At 34.6% G+C, this 19,758-nt stretch overlaps 1 protein-coding gene across 8 annotated transcripts in view; it reads left to right on the forward strand.

The window, feature by feature from the left end:
• The window catches only part of MIPOL1 (mirror-image polydactyly 1), a 329,171-nt gene that overhangs the window by 268,309 nt on the left and 41,104 nt on the right, over positions 1–19,758 (forward strand). For 6 of the 8 annotated variants that reach the window (XR_007153079.1, XM_047863349.1, XM_047863347.1 and 3 more), the window contains one exon: positions 11,710–11,940. Coding sequence is in view for 7 of the 8 variants with exons in the window: in XM_047863349.1 (XP_047719305.1) it covers positions 11,710–11,940 (231 nt within the window). In the remaining variant the exon portion in view is untranslated. Of the gene's footprint in view, positions 1–11,709; positions 11,945–12,731; positions 13,046–19,758 lie in introns of those variants that run through there. The other 2 variants (XM_047863350.1, XM_047863351.1) reach the window with 2 other exon arrangements.

Here is a 19,758-nt window from a genome sequence, read left to right on the forward strand (position 1 = left end):
ATTGGAAGTGAAATGAAACAAGTATACCTCTAAATTTAATGAAAAGGAGAATTGTGCTTCTGAGAAGATGGAAGAAATAGAAAATGTAATGAAGAAACAAATGAAAATTGTATTTGTTTTCCACATGAAAATTTAGAAACTGAGGAAGACAGTAACTGAAATGTAAAGCCCAAGTATGGGCTCAAGAGCAGAATTAAGAGGACAGAAAATAATCAGTGAACTGAAAGAACAATAAAAATGATTCAGTCTGAAGAACAGAGACATAGACTGGAGAGAAAAAAAAATGATGAGAATCTCAGGGACCTACAAACTATAATACAAGACCAAGCATTTGTGTCATTGGAGTCACGGAAGGAGAAAAGAACAAGAATAGAGCTGAAAACTTACACAAAGAAAAAATGGCTGAAAATTGTCCAAATGTGGCAAGAGACATAAACGTACAAGAAGTTGAGAGAACTTTAAACAGAGAAACTCAAATAAATATACACCAAGACACACCATAATTAAACTTCTGAAAACTAAAGAGAAAGACGGAACGTTGAAAGCAGCTGGAAAAGAACACCTTGCCTACAGGGGAAATACCATTCACATTACAACAGGCTTCTAATCAGAAACTATAGAGGCCAGGAAAAAGTGGCACAATATTTTTCAAGGACTGGAAGAAAAAAACTGTCAAGGCAAAATTATAGACCCAGTGAAATATAGTTCAAGAATAAAGGCAGAAATCAAGGTATTCTCAGAAGAAGGAAAACTAAGAGACTTTGTCATGAGATCTATCCTACAAAAATGGCTAATGGAAGTTAGCTCAAAAGAAAAAAATATCATAGAAAAACAAACTTTGGAATGTCAGGAAAGAAGGAAGAACACTGAGCAAATATGGAGAAATATAATAGGCTCGTTAAGTTTTTAAGTTATGTTTGATGGTTGAAGGAAAAACTATAACCCTCTCTGATTTTGTTCTATATGTATGTAGAGGACATATTTAAAATAATTATAAATAAGGGAGGGTAGAGGAATGTAAACAGAGGTAAAGTGGAGCTGGTAAAATAATAACATCAATAGACCACAGTAACTTATGTACATATAATGTTACACCTAGAGATACACTAAAAGACATTGTAGGGTGCCTGAGTGGCTTAGTCAGTTAAGCATCCAACTCTGGATTTCAGTTCAGGTCATGATCCCAGGGTCAGGGGATTGAGCCCTTCATCAGGCTCCATGCTTAGCTTAAGCATGGAGCCTGCTTAAGTTTCTCTCTCTTCTCCTTCTACCCCTGCTGCCCCCCCCTACACATGTGCACTCTCTCTCTCCCTCTCTCTCTCTCAAAAAAAAAAAAAAAAATTCTAGATCTATAAAAATGAAATTTCAAAATATGTTCAAGTAACCTACAGGGAAATTGGAAAAAGAAAATAGAAAAAACAAAGAACAACAATAAAACCTCAGGGACAACAAACAAAATAAAATGGCAGGCTTAAGCCCCAACTTAAATGTTAATGATCTAAATATAACAACAGACAGAGATTGACAAAGTGGATTAAAAATTATGGCCCAATTCTATACAGGCTAGAAGAAACACAGCAAATAAAATTATTAAATAAGAGAACAGAAGATAAACCATAGAAACATGAATCAAAGACAAGCAAGAATGGCTATACTAGTATCTTATAAAGTAAACTTTAAAGCACGAAAACTTACCAGAGAGGGGCATTAAATCATAAAAAAAGGAGTCCATGGGGGCGCCTGAGTGGCTCAGTCGGTTAAGTGTCTGACTTCGGCTCAGGTCATGATCTTGCGGTCCATGAGTTCGAGCCCCGCGTCAGGCTCTGTGCTGACAGCTCAGAGCCTGGAGCCTGTTTCAGATTCAGTGTCTCCCTCTCTCTCTGACCCTCCCCCGTTCATGCTCTGTCTCTCTGTCTCAAAAATAAATACATGTTTAAAAAATTTTTTTTAAAAAAAAGGAGTCCACAAAAAAGGCATAACAATTTTAACTGTGTTTGCACCAAACAAGAGAAATAAAAGTATATTAAGCAAAAACTGATAGAACTGAAAAGAGAAATGGACAAATCCACAATTGCAATTAGAGATTTTGACACCTTTCTCTCACTAGACAGAAGAAAATTCAGTGATATAGAATTCAACATGACCATCAACTACCAGGATCTAATCAACAGTTTTAGACATTCCACACAATAGCAGCATTGGTGGTTTTTTTTTTATAAATGCCCACAAAATACATACCAAGATAGATAATATTCTAAGTCATAAAATAAACCTCAATTAACTTAAAAGAACTGAAATCATATAGTGCATGCCCTTCGACCACAAAAGAATCAGAACAAATGTTAGTAACAGAAAGATAACAGGCAAATCTCCAAACACTTCAAAACTAAACCACACATTTCTAAATAACCCATGAGTACAGAAGAAGTCTCAAGGGAAGTTGTATAAACTACATGGAAGTGAGTGGAAATAAAAATACAACATACCAAAATTTGTGGGACACAGCTAAAACAGTTCTTAAAGTAAATCTGTAACACTAAAATGAATACATAAAGAAAACTGGAAGTATACCAAATCAACAATCTAAGCTCCTACCTGAAGAATCCAGAAAGAGAACAAAAAAAAAAAAAAGCAGGCAGAAGGAAGAAAGTTATAACGATAAGAAGAGAAAGAAAACACTTTACCAATATCAGAAATGGAACAGAGAATAGTACTATAGACTTTACAGATACAAAAATAAGGGATTACTGTTAACAACTCTACACACACACAAATGGCAACTTAGAAGCAATGTACCATCTTCTCAAAAAAAAAAAAAACAAAACAAAACATACAAATTATTGATACATGCAGCAACCTGGATGAATCCCTAGAGAATTACGCTGAATGAAAAAAGAAAATCCCAAAAGCAACCTTTTCATTTATAAAACGTTCTTGAAACGACTTTATGGGGTTGGGGAACAAATTAATGGTTTTTGGGGTTTAAGGAGGGGAAGGAGTGATGGGGAAACATGAGGCATCCTTATGGTGATATAACTGTCTTTTATCTGAACTATAACAATGTCAATATCTTGGTGGTGCTTTTATACTATAATTTTATAAAATGTTACCATCGCAGGAAAGTGGACAAAGGACACCAAATTTTTCTGTACTATTTCTTGCAACTGCATGTGCATCTACAATGATCTCAAAACAAAAGGTTTATCTTTAAAATATTCCCCAAAAAAGGTGATGGAGTGAAGTGTGGGTAAAGGTAAGTTATGGAGCATATGGGGCTGTATATTAAGATAAGGAGAAAAGGAAGGGAAATAAAATTGATGTAATCCTTTTATAATACTGGAGGCCACTTGTTCAAATAGCATTTGTTTATTTTTAAAAATTTTTAATGTTTATTTTTCATAAATATGCAGAGCACAAGTGGGGGAGGGGCAGAGAGAGGGAGTCAGAATCTGAAGCAAGCTCCAGGCTCTGAGCTGTCAGCACAGAGCCTGACAGGGGGCTCAAACCCATGAACTGTGAGATCATGACCTGAGCCAAAGTCTGACACTTAACTGACTGAGCCACCCAGGTGCCCCTCAAATAGAGCATTTAAACAACAATGTTCAATAAATAAGTTTTTGTCTGCCTCCTGAAGAGTAGCCACGATGTTAGACCCTAGAAGGAAGCAAAGAAGAGTAAAACATAGTTCCTTCTTTAAATAATATTATAATCTAGTAGGAAAGACAAAACAGGTTACAATGGCTATAAAGGATAGTAGAAAGTGATGAATATGATGAATATAATATAAAGGATATGGAGAGGGTATGGGAACTTAGAGGAAGAAGTGTCTCCTTAGGCAAGGAGGGTATGAAGTGTGACTTTGTGACAGTTGTTGCAAGTTGTCTAGATCTTGAAGTGTAGTGATAGGACATGTGGAGGGACAGAAACAGAGCATTCCAAGTAAAGGCAATAGCACGAGCAGTAATCCAAAATGAAAAGTATGAAGGCATTTTCAAAGAAGAGTTTGCATTTCCATTTGACTAGAATAAAAAATTTTGATAGAGTAGGTAGGAAGAAGTCTGAAAAGAAAAGTAGAACAGAATTTTGGAGCATCTTGAATGTCAGGCTAAAACTTGGGACATCAGCCCAGAATTCTATATTCCATGAAGTTATCCTTCAAAATTAAAGGAGAAATAAAGACTTTGTCAGATAAACAAAAACTGAGGGAATTTGTCACCAGAACACCTGTTTTGCAGGAAATGTTAAAAGAAGTTCTTCAGAGAGAAGGCAAATCACATAGGTCAGAAATTCAGATCAAAGTAATTGATGTAGTAAACCAGGAAGTAAACATAGTCACTATCCTCTCCGAAAATGTAGACTTAAGACAAGGTAGCACATACTTCTGCCTTTCATACTTGCTTTATCTTTATTTATTTTAATTCAGTAAAACAAGCCAAACCTGACTTTTTTTTTTCCCAGAATGATTGAAGAATGTTATCAGTAAGTGATAAAGGTTAGGAAAACTAGTTTACTTCCCCCAATTCCTGAAAAACCTGTAGAAACAGGCAGTTGTTTTTAAAAGTATTTATAAAAGGTCTGGGTATTACAAGATTTTATATAAAGTTAATTATAAGTAAATAATTTATTTTAAAAAATATACATGGATGAATACCCATTCTTTGCCAGGTATTGTGCTAGATATTTTCACATAGCTAGATCTCCACATTTTGTTCTCCTGTGAACTCCATGAGATTTTTCTCATTGTTCTTGAGTTGATAAAATTAATACTCAAAGGGATAAACTATTTTCCTAAGGTCATACAAAGGGGTAAACTATTTTCCTAAGGTCAAATGACAGGACTGAAATTTGAATATACTTCTTCAGAGTCCAAACCCAACATCTTTGCATGTACACCAAGTTTGGCATTTTTGACACATAAGATTGGATAATTCTTTTTTGTGGGTTCTGTCTCTGCAGTGGGGGATGTTTAGCAGCATCTCTGGCCTCTACCCATGAAATGCCAGTAGTACCCCCCTTCTCAAGTTATGACAACCAAAAATGCCTCCAGATGTTGCAAAATGTCCTGGGGGACAAAGTTACTTCTCTTTGTGAACTGTTGGTTTATACTGTGGTATCTCACCTCTAAATTTTTTTTAATTTATTTTTTAATGTCTTATTTGTTGTTGAGAGAGAGAAAGAACATGAGCAGGGAAGGGCAGAGAGAGAGGGAGACACAGAATCTGAAGCAGGCTCCAGGCTCTGAGCTGTCAGCACAGAGCCTGATTCAGGGCTCAAACTCATGAACCATGAGATCATGACCTGAGCTAAAGTCAGAGGCTTAACCAACGGAGCCACCCAGGTGCCCCCTCACCTCTAAATTTTTAATTTGAAAATATGTATTCAATTAAAGTAACGTATATAGAACACTTGGTTGATTGAGCAATTACTGTAAACAAATGAAACCAGAAGAGTAAGTGCATACTATAGGATGATGAGTAAAGTGACTCAAGGATGTAAGTAATACCTGATCATGGAGACAAGAGAAGAAGCGGGGAAAAATAATGTCAACACTCGATATAAATGGAAAAGTACTAGTTGTAAGAATAAGCTGAATCCATGTATGACATTACAGTTGGGAGAAAAAGAGTTCAACAAGCAGGTAAGCAGATAAGCTGAGGAGAACATAAATATCTGCAAGCAGAATGTAGAAGTGGGTCATAAACTTGATAATTCCAAGATGTTTTAAGCTGAGGCAGTACAGAGAGTCGGGGACTAGGAAAATAGAACCGCAGACTTCAGGGAATAGACCAGGAGACATTGAAACTGAGACAGAAACCACTCCAGAAAGGAAATCTGTTACATGCTACTTACTAGTACTATGCCCATGGAAACGTATATTCTCCCTTTGCCTGCTATTGGATTCAGTGCAGTGAACAGCACAGGAGACCATGTACGGTATCATTTGACATGGATTAGAATTATAGTATGAAAGATTACTAAGTAAATATTTTCAAAATCTCACTTTCTAAACTCAACGTCCAAAAAACACATAATCCATTGAAGAAATGGGTAAAAGACATGAACAGTAACTTCTCCAAAGAAGACATCCAGATGGCAAATAGACACATTAAAAGATGTTCAACATCACTCATCATCAGGGAAATACAAATCAAAACCACAATGAGATACCACCTCACACCTGTTAGAATGGCTAACATTATCAACTCAGGCAACAACAGATGTTGGCGAGGATGCAGAGAAAGAGGATCTCTTTTGCACTGCTGGTGGGAATGCAAACTGGTACAGCCACTCTGGAAAACAGTATGGAGGTTCCTCAAGAAATTAAAAATAGAACTGCCCTACGACCCAGCAATTGCACTACTAGGTATTTATCTGAGCGATACAGGTGTGCTGTATCAAAGGGGCACCTGTACCCCAATGTTTACAGCAGCGCTATTGATGATAGCCAAAGTATGGGAAGAACTGAAATGTCCATCAATGGATGAATGGATAAAGAAGATGTGGTATAAATCTACAATGGAGTATTACTTGGCAATCAAAAAGAATGAAATCCTACCATTTGCAACTACATGGATGGAACTGGAAGGTATCATGCTAAGCAAAATTAGAGAAAGACAAATATATGTTTCACTCATATGAGGAATTTAAGAGACAAAACAGATGAACATAAGGGAAGGGAAGCAAAAATAATATAAAAACAGAGAGGGGGACAAAACATAAGAGAGTCTTAAATGGAGAAGAAACAGAGGGTTGTGGAGGGGGAATGGGCTAAATGGGTAAGGGGCTTACGGAATCTACTCCTGAAATCATTGTTGCACCATGTGGTAATTAACTTGGATGTAAATTATAAAAAATAAATAAATGATAGCAAGGAAAAAAAACATTTAAAAAAAGAAATAATATATAAGGAAAAAGAAGACATCTCACTTTCTATACAAATTACAAAAGTTAAAGAATTACATAATTTGAAAACTGGAAGAGTGAATTGAAACTTGGTGTATGATATTACCTCATTAACTTCATGATAAACAAAAATAGTTCCCGTTCTTTGTCAATCAAAATTGTGTAAGCCACATGCCTTGGAATTTCTGAGAGTGATTTAATGGCTCTTCTGCCATTGTTTTATAATTTATTCTACTATGGCTTAAAATATTTTCCAATACAACATCATTTAAGACCAAAAAATTGTAATGCTACTGCCATGCTGAGAATGCATCTGAAAATCAATAACATTGAAAAGAGGTTAAATGTGATTTGATTCTATGAAGAAAGCTAAACAATGTGGCCCTAGGGAAGAGCACTGTGAGGGGAAAACCAGCACTAAAACAAAAATATGCTTCAATGGTATAGATTTATATATTCTGGGAATCGTTCCCCTCTATTTCATCTTTATTCCTATAAAAAAATTTCCTTAGGAATACAAGCATCTTGATTTATCAATGTTCTTAACACCTGTGTTCCCATTTTTAAAAATTGCCCTTTATAAATAGAGTATTAATATGTTGGAATTAGGAAGTAGATCATAAGATGAAACTGAAAAAAAAATTACAAATTATTCAAAATTCTAAGAAGATAAAGAGTAAGGTCACTGAAACAGAATAACGAAGAAGGAACACCAAAATTTAGATTGAGGAGTCATAAAAGGTTTATCTGAGAAAGCAGTATTCATGCTGAGACCAAATGAAAAAGGAAGTTTGTCAGAGAAAGGAGACAGCATTACAAACAAATCCTCAAACAGGAAAAAGCTTGATGTACCTGAAAAACAGAATGTCAGACTAAACGATGAAGAGGAAGAGAGAACAGATGATACAAGACTTTGTGGCTCCGTGGCCTGTAGGGAGGAGTATTTCAGCTCAGGGAGAAAGACTGTGGGTTCAGATTCTGGTTCTGTCTGATGTGTGAGATTAATTAAATTACTTCCCTCTGATTGTTTCAATTTCTTTCTCTATAAAAATCTAATATTGATAGGACTTCTCTCAAGTTGTTGTGAGGTTTAGTGAGTTTAAATAGGCAATTTGTTGTTTTATTTTGAGAGATTTATTCTGAGTGCAATGAGATGCCGCTGCAGGATTATAAATGACATCATCTGATTTATTGGGGTTTTTTAAAATTTTTTTTAACGTTTATTTATTTTTGAGACAGAGAGAGACAGAGCATGAACGGGGGAGGGTCAGAGAGAGAGAGGGAGAGACAGAATCTGAAACAGGCTCCAGGCTCTGAGCTGTCAGCACAGAGCCTGACGCAGGGCTTGAACTCACGAACCGAGAGATCATGACCTGAGCCGAAGTCGGACGCTTAACCGACTGAGCCACCCAGGCGCCCCTGATTTATTGTTTTAAAAGATCACTCCAGCGATTGCTTCTGTTTGAGAAAGTCTTGATGGGAATTTAAAGGTCTCCAAGGCATTTTGAATGATGAGTAGCTTGTTGAACTTGAGAGTAAAGGATCCCAGTCATGGGTCCATCCAATAGAAAAATGAGATGTAAATTTGAAAAACAAAATTAAATGATAGAAGACTAGTAAGTGATAAATGATTAGAGAATGAAGTCAGGATACCAAGATTTTAACAAAGATGAAATTTTTAAAAACCATTGATTTTTTTCCTTATGTTTATTTACTTGAGTGAGAGAAAGAGGGTGAGCAGGGGAGGGCAGAGAGAAGGGGAGAGAGGGGAATCCCAAGCAGACCCCGTGCTTTCAGTATGGAGCTCCATCTCACAGTCAGATCATGACCTGAGCTGAAATCAAGAGTCGGACACTTAACTGACTGAGCCACGTCCCCCTGAAACATTGATTCTTCATATTTAATTGGCTAGAGTATACTGAGTAGTGTCATGGACATCATAGACAAATGCAGAATTTTCAAACGAAGCTGCTCACTGTGAATTTTAAATGAGACCATGTATGTGAAATATATAGGAATGGTTAGGCTACAGTTTTTTTTAAAAGGGCAGAAAGCACACTGCCATTAAAGAAACAATGATTAATTGGGCTTTATTCAAATTAAGAACTTACATTCAGCAAAAGACAATATGAAGAGAATGAAATTGCACTGTACCCCTACTAGAATGGCTATAGTGAAAAAGACTAGCAATCCTACTCTAAGGGAGAATATAGAGCAATTGGAACTCCCATACATTGCTGGTGGGAGTGTAAATTGGTTGGACCATTTGGGGAAACTCTATGCACTCTATGCATCATGTACTAAATCTGAGCATACATACACCCTATGGAGCAATTCTACTTCAGAAATGAGTACTTATGTCAATTATATCTCAAGAAAGTGGGGTTTGGGTGCTTAGGTCCTTCAAAAGGTAATGTACAAGAATATTATAGCAGGGTGCCTTGGGTGCCTTGGGTGGCTCAGTCAGTTGAGCGTCCAACTCTTGGTTTCAGCTCAGGTTATGATCCCAGAGTTGTGGGATTGAGCCCCATGTTGGCCTCTGTGCGGAGCGTAGAGCCTGCTTGGGATTCTTTCTCTCTCCTCCTTTGCCCCTCTCCTCTGCTCATGCTCTCTCTCAAATTAAAAAAAAATTTTTTTAATTTTAAAAACTTTGGGGTGCCTGGGTGGCTTCAGCTGGTTGAGCATCAGACTCTTGGTTTTGGCTCAGGTCATAATCTAACAGTGGTTTGTGAGTTCCAGCCCCACATTGGGCTCCACGCTGCCAGTGTGGAGCCTGCTTGGGATTCTCTGTCTCTCTCCCTCTCTCTCTTTCCATCTTTAAATAAATAAAATGAAAAACTTTAAAAATTTTTTTAATCAAAAATAAAAAATATTAATAGCAACATAATAGTGAAATGATTAAGTATATTGTATTTTCTATTTATACAACAATATTTTTTTTCTTCAATGTATGAAATTTATTGTAAAATTGGTTTCCATTATACAACAATACTTCATAGCAGTAAAAACAATGAAGTGCATGCAACAATAGGACAAATCTCATAAGCCTTATTAAGTAAAATAAGTCAGACAAACAGTTCAAAAGCAGGCAATACTAATCTTAATAGATGTTGGTAAGTGATTACTTTGGGAGAGGGGAATTAACTGGGAGGGAATACGGGAGAATCTTCTGGGTTTGTTATATATTTTGTTCTTTACATTTTGTCAAGCTGAATACTTTAGATTTGTGCACTTTATGTAATTTAAAATATAATTCACAATTAAAATGTAAGCTATAATCTTTTCAATGTAAAGAACATAAATAAACTTGTCTTCTTAAAGGTTTTGATTTTGTTTGTAGTTTCTGTCTTTCTTGGATCTCTCAAGTAGACAAAGAGGGTGGATTGAAGGAAACTGGAACATGGAATAAGAGGAATCAAAGTGTGAAAGAACATAGAAAGAATAGGGAAATAGGCAAGAGACAGGAATATGGATTGGTAGAAAGAACTGAGAATTGAAATCAGGGTTAGATAAATAACAAGGTGTGAGAATCATAAAGATACTTCTTTGCACTCTACAAATACGGCACTAAACACCATTCTTATTTTCATGTAGTAATCAATTGACCACAGTTTAATAGCAGTCTTTCTTCTTAGGAACTAAGTTGAATCTTGAAATAATATATTTCGGTATGCTAAGTGTCCCTGTTGTATGTCCTTATTTCTATGTGACACCTACAAAGTGAGCACACTGGAGAGATTTATAGGTTACTTAAACAAAAGAAGAAATTTATAATTACTTTAGTTTGAACAGTTTTAAATAAAGTATCAGACTAGATATTTGGCCAGTGCTAAAGTTCCCTGACTAGCTTTTTGCAGCTTTAAGATTTATATTACTTTTTTTCACATCATCAATCTGTATTATATAGTTAGGTTGTTTTACTTCAAGTCTCCCATCGACATTTCTTTTGTATGCATATACTGAAATGATTTTATTTAATAAAAAAAGAACATCTCCTGTGTGGATTTTAAATTTCCCTTATTAAATATTTATATTTTCAAAATGTCTTTATTTAATTGAGTGAGGTGCTTGGTGCCATTTCAAAATAACCTCAGGTGGTAGGTGTAATGACATATCAAAGATTTGACCTTTAGCATTTTAGGGTTCTATTTGTCTGCATTTTCTTCTGCATTCATTTAGTCTTAATTTATATGCTATTTCTCTGTATGACTTAATGAGTGGATATATTTGGCATGAGATTCATTAACAAAAAGAAAGTATATCTGAATACATATTATTTTTGTGCAGTCAGACTAGTGATTTTAACTTCATTTCTATCTGTGTATGGGCTGATCAGTATTTGTACAAACCTCATTCATTCTCGTTAAGTGCTCAGCGGAAGAAACCCTGGATCTACTAAACTGATGCCCATTCTCTTACTTCTCACTTCTTTGCAGTCAGCTTATTATATTCTTTTATTTACCTAAAGGTGCTTTATTTTCTAATTCTCTGCTATTCCTTTTAAAGAAAATTGAATGTAATATTTACACTGATGTAATTAAATTAACATCTTGCAGCATCTTCTTGTATGCTCTGGTAACATCAATAATCATTTGTCTGGGTAGCTTTCAGCCTAGAAGCAGAGAAATATAATAATTATCAAGGATAATATTGTGATATAAAAATTATTTTTATTTACCCTTTTAAGTATGTCTCAATTGACTTTTAGAAATGGGTATATCTAACTGGAGATTTTTGTTAAGTAGATTATTGGTCAGTAAGACTGCATGTTTATGTTGAAATTATTTATTTTTATGTTTTTCTCAGCTTACATAAATCTTTATCCCAAGAAGAAAGTCTGAAGGATCAGTTTAACCATACCCTTGGTACTTATGAAGAAGCTTTAAAAAATAGAGAAAACATTGTTTCCATCACTCAACAGCAGAACGAGGAACTGGCTATCCAACTGCAGCAAGCTCTGACAGATCGAGCAAACATGGAATTAGAGCTTCAGCATGCCATGGAGGCCTCCCAAGCGGCCAATGACAAAGTTCAGAAGTAAGTAAAATGATCTTGCATTATTTCAAAAGCCTGGAACAAAACAAAACCAGAACACTTTCTTTTGACAACTAAAATAATATGGTATTTATTATTCATACTGTTGGTGGTTTCAGACAAAGGATATTGAGACTAATTAATTTTGTTATTTTTTAGATTGCCTATCATATCCATATTTGGGGTCATTTACTTGAAAATCATGGCCACTATTTAGGGCAAACCACCTGTACTTAATAACTGGTCTTCATCAGTTCATGAAGGCCATACATGAAAAACTCCTCTCATAGGTAATAAGTAAAGTTATTGGCAAGGGGAAGAGGTAGTCACGTAATCAACTTTACTTATTTAGCTTCGTGATAATCCTGCTTGAGTTGAGATCATCTGTGAGTGACTTTGTAAGCTGAGACCTCTAGGCACATAGAATAGTTACAGTGGAATTAATTTTCACGTTTTGTTCTTCTGAAGTATTCAATACAGCTTTTCACAGTGCATAATTACATTTGTTTATTTCTGATGATCTTTGCATTTTTATTAAAATTTAAATAAAGCTACAAAACAAGTCAGCCTTATGATAGCTAGCAAAATGTTAATATATATCATACAAAGAAATCACTTGTTAATTTATGGGACTTGAACACTGTAGCAGAATTTCCTAAGGCAGCTTTAATGTAATAGAACTTGTCATTTTAACTGAGCCCATCTTCAAGTATTGTTAATAGCATTATGTCATTACAACACTTAATTGTCTTTAATTTCTAAGACATACCTTTTTCCTTAATTATTTTTTTCAGTCTCACAGTATGAAGTAGTGCTAACTTCAAATTTTCTTCTTACACTTCTTATTTGAAAGTAAGTCATCTCAAAAATTTCCCCAACATCCTGGAAATTATGCTTTGAATAGTAACCCAAAGTCAGGTAAATCTGTAGTTAAGACCAATTTTAAAACAGATTAAGAGTTATTCATGCTTATTAAAATCTTTACAATCAGGTTATCTTGAAATTTGTGATTTATGGTAAGTATTATATTTTTTGTAGGTTTAAAGATTAGGTTTATGTTCAGTCAGAAACTGTTACCCAGTTAGTCACAATGTACATTAACATTCTAAAAACACTAAGATACATAAGTAGATCTCATTTCATTGTAAATTACAAATCAATAACTTTTGACAGTCAGAATCTAATTTAGCTCTTAAAGTCTACAAATAATTACAAATTTCAGAGTTTTCTTTACATATAATCTTTAATTTGTATTCATGATTAAAATTCCCTTAAACACTGTTTCCCAGAGACCAATTAGATTTCTATAAAATCTTTGGAAACGTCATCAACCTCTTATTTTTTACATCTCCTCAACTATTATTATTATTTTGTGGAAAAAAAAAAAACTTTGTATACCAAGAAGTAGAAATAACATCATCTCAGATAATGCTTTAAGTTGAACAGGTTTAACCTTTTGAAAAATTACTATATTGTCCTATTCTTCATATTTAACAACAGACAGATCAAAAGGTTTTAATGGAATGATACCAGTAGATAGAGTTTAAATGAAACTGTTATGTAATTTAAATGTTAAATTTTGATGTAAATGTTAAATCTTTTATTCTGATTTCCAGCAGTAAGACTTAAATAAAATATTACGAGGCTTTCCTGTTCATATTCAACCTACTGTATTTTATTTTTAATTTCCCTCCAATGGCAGTATATCTTCATTAAGTTAATGTGGGCATCAACCTATATAATTGCGTTTAAAAGGATAACCTTCCAGGAAGCCAACTTATAAGACTTTGTTAGATGGTATTAATATTCTCCATATAACCTGAAATTACTGTTACTAGTAATTATTTTTGAAGGTCCTTTGTAAATATGTCAGTATTCTAGGCAGTAATTACAATGTAAACTAAAAAGGTCCACATTTCCCCTTTTCCTTTCACAACCAAATTTCCTGAATGACTGATCTATATTCACTATCGTATTTTTCAATTCCCATTCACTGTTGTGCTACTCAATACACTGTGGCTAAGTTTTATGCTGAAATTGTTCTTTTTAAGATTACCAGTAATTTCCTAACTAAAAAATTCGATGGCCCATTTCTAATTATATTTTTATTATAAAACTAATATATGATCATCCTAAACAATAAGATACTCCTATATCTTTGGTAATATAGCATAGCGGTTTAAAAGCTCAGGATCTGGATTCAAAATGTGTAGGTATGTGAACCTGGACATTTTATTTTAAAACATTGTGCTGATGTAGATCATAATATATGGGTAATAATACTGCCACCTCATAATGTGGTAAGAATTAGATGAGATAAACACGTAATGCCTTTAGAATAATGCATGTTGCATAGTTTCTCCTTCTTTTGCCATTTCACTCCACACTGCAATATCTCATTCTTCAGAGGGGCTCTGTCTTTCAAGACTAAATACCTTTATATACATGGGTTCCTCTGCTTGGCACCTTTTACCCTTTTCCCCCATGAAAAACTTACTCATCCAGGAAGATTCAGTACAGCATAGAGGATAGAGGCAGCCTTTGTAGTCAAGTCAGACAGACCTATATTTCAATCCCTGCTTTCCTACTTATTACCTGTGAGATTTGGGGCAAATTACATAACCCCTGGAAGCAAAAGTTCCTCAGTTGAAAAATTCAAATGGTAATACTGCCTTCACAGGCAGGTTTGATATGAGAAATAACCTGGATACCATCTAAAATACCTAGTTCAGTGCCAGTTACTTTATTATTATAAATATTCTATAAATTATTAGTATAATCATGCTCATCAAAAGAACACAACTAGTTCAAGTATCTCTTCTCTACAAAGTCTTCTTCAACTTTCTAGAAAGTTAAATCACTCTCTTCTGTGTGTTGCCATAGTATTTTTGTTAAAAATTCCCCCCTTGAAAATAAAGCCCTCTCCATTCTCCTGTATTTCCTGTCTCACTAATGGTCTTCAGCAATTTCAGCACTGTCCTGATTCCTTCACTGTTTCTTACTTTTCACATGCACTTTGCTGTCAATCTCTATTTTGTTTCCTACCTGAGAATCACCTGATTCCCTCTATTCCATGCTAACTTATTAATTGCATAACTTCAGGCCCTCATCATCCCTCATCTAGACTATTGAAATAATCATAAAACTAGTTTACCTGCCTCTAGCTCGCAAGTTTACCTCCCTCACTGCCATCAGAGTTAATTTTTCTAAAACTTAAATCAGGTTATATTACTTCCCTATTTAAAATGTTTAGGGTCCTTTCATCCCCTACACACTATTGCATAAACAACTTAGCATGGCATATGAGGCCTATCACATTTTTCTGGTATCATTTCCTCCCACGACCCCAACCACAATATCTTTGCACATGTTATTTCTTCTTCTTAAAGCATATTCCTCCCTTCTAGTACCTGGTCAAATTTTTGTTACTCTTTAGTCAGATGTTAATTTAAGTTACCTCTGTGATGTGTCTTTACCTTTTTATTTTCTTAAGTTTATGCTATTTGTTTATTTTGAGAGAGAAAGAAAGAGAGAGAGCAGGGAGGGTCAGAGAGAGAGGGAGACAGAGAATCCAAAGCAACCTCCACACTGTCAGCACAGAGCCTGATGCAGGGCTTGAACTCACCAACCATGAGATCATGACCTAAGCCAAAATCCAGAGTTGGGTGTTTAACTGACTGAGCCACCCATGTGCCCCTTATTGTTTTCATAGTACTTAGTCCATACCTTTGTTAGAGGTCTTAATCATCTGGGTGTTATAACTGCTTTGTTTATATTTTTCCTGTCTACCTGACTCCCTGCAAAATTACCCACCATTGAGCATTCCCAAGACATGGACGCTGTTCTCTTCATCCTTGTATCCACATTCCCTCCACATATTCACTCAGATGCCTGATATAAAGTTGGTACTCTGTAAACACTTCTGAATAAATGAACTAGAACAATTTAATAGGTTGATGAGATGACAGAATAAAGTAAAAGCAGTTCAGATCAGGAATACACAGGAAAATTTCAAATGTGCACTCATCTACTTTAAGCCCTAGATAAAAAAAGTTTTCAACTAACCCAGTACCCAGTGCTAGTAGAAGAGTTTCCTGGAAAAGTGTGAGCTTTGCGGTGAGTCCTGACTGCCTCCCTCACTGGCACCGCCACTCTTAGCACTCTTCTCAAAGTCAGGATATGGGACTTTCTAGTGATCAGCTTTTAGCCCTTTTAGCCCTTGTCCTAACCACCAACTTCCATCAAGTTTAATTACATTTAAAAGACCTGAAATCTTCAGTAATAGTGGAGAGAGACTATATACTATTTCTAATAATTGTAGAATTTTAAATTTATATTTTCTTTTAGAGTCAAAAGAATTTCTTAATTTTTTTTGACCTATAGGAATATTCCTGAAGAAGAAAGTGGTACAGAAGTACCATCTAGAAACTAGCCAATATTTTTAGGCAGAAACACTGATAGGGAAAAGTATAGTGAATATCAGACATTATTGTCCAAGAGCTTCTTGGAGGAGGGGGCGCCTGGCAGACTCAGAAACCATGCAGCTCATCATCTTGGGGTCATGAGTTTGAGCCCGACGTTGGTTGTAGGGATTACCCAAAAATAAAATCTTAAATAAAAAACAAAAAACTTCTTGGCCCAGGTGTCATAAAGCCTAAAGTTTCCATTCCCCTGGGTTAAGCATACTGTCTTCAGGTACTTCTTTTTTAAAAATGTGTATGATTGTGGAGGAAGAGCACATTATCATTTAGCTTTTAAGTTGCTCTTTGGCTAATCCTGGATACACTTATTTTGGTGAGCTGTGTGGAAGTAGGAGAGAACTAAGAGCAGGTTACCACCACAGGAACTTTGTAAGAAAAGCTTCTCTTAATGATTCTGCCAAGGACCACTCATAATCCTCATTTATTAAAGAGAAAACTGACACACCAGTCCATTAAGTGATGTTTTTATCATCATTAGAGATTTAAGACTCTATTATTCTTTATGCTATATTTTATTTCCCATCTGTCTTTCTGTCTATAGATATGGTTCTTGTGGCCTAGCACAAAAGTTTTCCAAAGGATTTTAAAAACATATTTGACTATACTTAACATACCTAAGCTACACATAATTACTTAAAAGTATTTACAACCAGGCTTATAAGGGTAGAAGATCTCAGAAGCTTCTAGATTTTACAGTGAAGTAACTTTTATCACATATCATCTTTACTATGGACCAGATTTACACTGATATGATTAAAATCCCTCATAAACTGTAACTATATAAGAAATAGATCAGACAAAAAGATGTAGGACAAAAGTTGTAAACTTTTAAATGTGTTTTCAAGAAAAAATGTCACTATTTAAAATTTTCTTTCTTTCCATACTTAAAAAAAAACAAGTACTATTTACATGTGTTCTAATTTCCAATTGCGTAATTAAAGTATAAAAGATCAGCATAAAACATTTCCTTTTGCAATATAGGGCATCCTAAGCTTTTGAGTGGTATTGACAGAAAAAAAAGAAGAAGAAGAACATGTAAGCTAACAAAAAGTCTTTCCTGCCTCTTGGTCAAATACTGATTTCTGTGAAGAAGTTGAGGTTACAAAGAAATTGTGAATTCTCAGCCCGGTTTCCCTGCTGATGGGTAAGAACTGTCTGTAGTTCTCTTCGAGGTGTCAGGGGAGTCGCCATAGTGTCACACAAGGGTTCTTAGCGTAGAGCAAACATACTTTCCACAAACTCAGCTGCTTAATCTGTTTGCAGGTTGAATTATAAAACAGGGTAGATGACTCTGAGTGCTGGGAAGGGGAACAGAGCATTTCTACAGTTTCTTGGCTTAAAGGGGGGAAAAAAAGCCTGTATTCTTATTTTTTTTAAGAAGCCTATGATTTTCATCAAAACACATCACTAAATTTTTTAGTTTTGTTGCTGGCTCCAGATTTTGATTTTAATCACAATAAAAACTAATTGTGGTAATATGTCTTTACATAGATTAATACAGTTGTATTGTTTTCATTAAAATTATTCTGCTTCTTGCCAACTATACCTGTGATGTTTTATTTTTTTAATAAATTCTCAGTTGGACTGTAAGTTGCAAGGCAATAGTACACATGTCTGAACACTGTAAATACTTGTTGATTGAATCAAAGAATAAGTCTCATAAATTCTCAACTCAGCATAAGGTTTAAATCAGCAAATTATTTAATATAAGGTTGAAAGTTGATTTTGACTATTATCAATAAATGGGAGGATTTAAAACTTCTGTAAATTGCTCTTCAAAATGTATTTTGTGTTTGAGATTTAAAAGCTCTGTGAGATATGATACATATACTTCAGCAAATAATAAGTCAATTTATTTGTGATAATCTATCTGCAGATAAACTTCCCAGTCAGCTCTGGGGGCACCTTCTGAATCTAGATCCAATTAGATATTGTCATTTTTATGCTTTTTAAGAGTTTAATATTCTGGATTTCAGTAAATGATAACACATTTTTAAATTAAATATATATTTAACTTATGAAAGACAAACCTTCTTATACACTATCAAATAAGTATGTATTTTATAAAAAGTTTAATTTTATCATACATTCGTATAATGGATCACCTTTCTCATCCATTGAGTACACGTACATAAAGTAAATTTCTTTAGAGCTACTTATGTATATACACACACACAGAGATACCAAGTTTGAGAGATATGTAATTATATTTTTTATAAAAATTAGAGTTGGGCTTACACCTTTATCTTTAGAGAATGTCTCACTTTGACATGAAAAAGAAACATAGTGTTAATTGTCTATGGCATTCCTCTCTACCAGGGAAGGATTAATGTAGGATTATTAAAATTGAAGCCTAACACAGAACTTGAAAAATTCTAATGAAGTGTAAAGTAAAGGGTGGAGGCTAAAGAAAAGAAATTCTCTAAATCTAAGAATCTTCACTTTCCCTGATAAATTCCCTTGTATAGTTAACTTTATGGAATGAATCATAAAGAGATTGAGAGTAAGGACTAAAAAAGTAAAATTACAGCGTGACTGCTTATATTTCATCTGCTTCTTCATTTCAGAACCTGTCTTCAAATAGGTGATCTAGAGTTGGGCTAATACACATTTCTGCCTACTAATATAGATAAAACATGTTTCAGATGAGTACAATGGGAAAAAAATGAGAGAAGAACAAAGGAGTAAAATATGAGAGAGATCCATGCTGTTTCCGTTTAAGACTAAATAAAATGCAGTAATTTTTGTTGTTTTTCATTAATCCAATGTTATAGTAATTAAAAGTCAGAAATAAAGTTACTGTCATTTTAGGGAAATTATAGGATCCACTTAATGATGAAAATCATGTACTTTTTAACTAGAACTTGACAGACTAAAAAACAAAACAAAACAGGAGTTCTTATGCCTCAGAAACATTCAAATGTGATTTTCACACGTTTATATGAAATGTAATTTCCTTAGAGTGGCCATATGATCTGACAAGTATCCTTTTCCTTGGTTCTGTTCTTAGCCCCAGTTAAAGCCTTCTTACTGTTTAACCCTTGACAAGCTACACAGCTCCCAGGTACTTCTGTGAAGACAGCTGAAGTCATCCATCCATCTTACCTGAGAATAGTTTTAGAACTGATAAAAATAAGATATGTAAGGTGATTTTAACTTTCTTAATAATACTAACCACTAGTGTACTTTAGAATAATTTTGTAGTAAAAAAGGAAAAGGGAAGCTGTTGTAAAAATGAAATTTTAAGAAGTTTTCATCATTCCTGCTTGGGTGTTGCTCAACCTCATTATACTTGCCAGCTCATTCACAACTTTGTCCTTTGCTTTCCCTATTCTTCTTT

This window comes from Prionailurus viverrinus, chromosome B3, assembly GCF_022837055.1.
Source record: "Prionailurus viverrinus isolate Anna chromosome B3, UM_Priviv_1.0, whole genome shotgun sequence".
NCBI lineage: Eukaryota > Metazoa > Chordata > Mammalia > Carnivora > Felidae > Prionailurus > Prionailurus viverrinus.